The sequence below is a fragment of the Plasmodium gallinaceum genome (assembly GCF_900005855.1).
Source record: "Plasmodium gallinaceum strain 8A genome assembly, contig: PGAL8A_v1_65, whole genome shotgun sequence".
NCBI lineage: Eukaryota > Apicomplexa > Aconoidasida > Haemosporida > Plasmodiidae > Plasmodium > Plasmodium gallinaceum.
Genome location: NW_021628225.1, coordinates 1,385,898 through 1,387,911, shown reverse-complemented (window position 1 = coordinate 1,387,911; position 2,014 = coordinate 1,385,898). Strand labels below are relative to the sequence as shown.

Here is a 2,014-nt window from a genome sequence, read left to right as displayed (position 1 = left end):
AAATCAAATGATTCACATACAATAATAAAAAAATTAATATAATTATAAATACTTATGTAATTTTAACATGCCTATATTTCCTTTAAAGCAGGTGAACAAGGATAATTGTCTTATCCTACGTAAAATAAGACATATACTTTTTATTTTACGAAGAATCATTAAAAAAAAAAAAAAAAAAGGAAAATTAAATACTTTTTTTTCTTTATCTTTTTTTTTTCCTTTATATAATATATTACTTAAACATTAAGTTGTATATATTTTTTATTAATAAAAAAATAAGTAGTTTTTATCATCTAAGTTCTATTTAATTTTATTTTATTTTATACTTTTATTTAATAATAAAGTAAAAACTGCCAAAATTTTGTTATTACAATTAGTTTTAATATAATTATTTTAGTTTTAATATTTAATCTATTTTTTTTAATATAAAAATAAAAAAAATTAAAAACATATTAGATATATATAATAAATGATAAAAATTATAAACTTTATTTTTTTGCTCCAGTTTTGGCAGGTTTATTTGAAGATACAGCTCCTGGCTCTTTCTTTTCAACTGATTTAATAATACCTACGGCAATAGTTTGTCTCATATCACGAATAGCAAATCTACCTAATGGTGGATATTCTGTAAATGTTTCAACAACCATAGGTTTTTTTGGTTCTAAACTAACTAAAGCTGAGTCTCCAGACTTAATTGCTTTTGGGTTTTCTTCAACTACTTTACCTGAACGTTTATCTATTTTAGAATCAATATTTACGAATTTACATGAGATGTGAGATGTATGACAATCTAAGACTGGCGTATACCCATTTTTAATTTCACCTGGATGATTCAAAATAATAACTTGTGCTGTAAATTTTGCACATCCTTTAGCTGGTTCATTCTTTGTATCTGAAGCAACATATCCTCTTTTAATTTCTTTGACAGATACGTTTTTAACATTAAAACCAATATTATCACCTGGTCTTGCTTCTTCTAAAACTTCTTTGTGCATTTCAACTGATTTACACTCAGAAACAACTGCTGATGGAGCAAAATTCAAAACCATTCCAGCTTTTAATATACCTGTTTCAACACGACCTACAGGTACTGTACCTATACCTCCAATCTTGTAAACACCTTGAAGTGGAATTCTTAATGGTTTATCATATGGTCTCTTTGGTGGTTCCATAGTATCTAANGCTTCAATTAATGTTCTTCCCTTATACCATGGTATAAAATCAACTTTATCTGCTGCATATCCAACTTTTTTTAAATAATCTCTAACTTCTTTTTTAATTTCTTCATATCTCTCTTCTGAATATTTAACTGTATCCATTTTATTAACACCTACAACAATTTGCTTAACACCTAATGTAAAAGCTAATAAAGCATGTTCCTTTGTTTGACCTTCCTTAGAGAATGCACCTTCAAATCCACCAACTTCAGCTGGTACTATTAACAAAGCAACATCAGCCTGAGATGTACCAGTAATCATATTTTTGATAAAATCTTTGTGACCTGGTGCATCAATAACAGTGAAATAATACCTTGGGGTTTCAAATTTCCATAAAGCAATATCTATAGTAATACCTCTTTCTCTTTCTGCTTTAAGTTTATCTAAAACCCATGCATATTTGAAACTACCTTTACCCATTTCAGCTGATTCCTTTTCAAATTTTTCAATAGTTCTTCTATCTATACCTCCCAATTTGTAAATAATGTGACCTGTGGTAGTTGATTTTCCACTATCGACATGGCCAATAACAACTAAATTAATATGTGTTTTTTCTTTTCCCATTTTTATGATTTTTAATCAAAAAAGTGTTAATTTTAAATAGCAGACGTATGTTTATATTTTTTATTATTTTACAGAAATATTTTTCTTATAAAACTAGCTTTTTATTCGAAAAAAAGAAAAAGTTATAAATGTATTTATTTTTTCAATTTTTTTTAATTTTTTTTATGTTTTTAAGCATTATGTAAAAACTTTACACTTAAATGTAAAATATATTTATAATTAGTCAAACGCGT

The 2,014-nt window shown here is 25.9% G+C and overlaps 1 protein-coding gene across 1 annotated transcript; it reads right to left on the bottom strand.

Annotated features, from left to right (window-relative positions):
- Window positions 1–488: 488 nt before the first annotated feature.
- On the bottom strand, window positions 489–1,781 carry PGAL8A_00163500 (elongation factor 1-alpha, putative; the record flags this gene model as incomplete). Its single annotated transcript, XM_028675191.1, has 1 exon — window positions 489–1,781. One exon carries the CDS (start codon window positions 1,779–1,781, stop codon window positions 489–491), a length of 1,293 nt encoding a protein of 430 aa, XP_028526747.1.
- Between the last annotated feature and the right edge of the window lie 233 nt (window positions 1,782–2,014).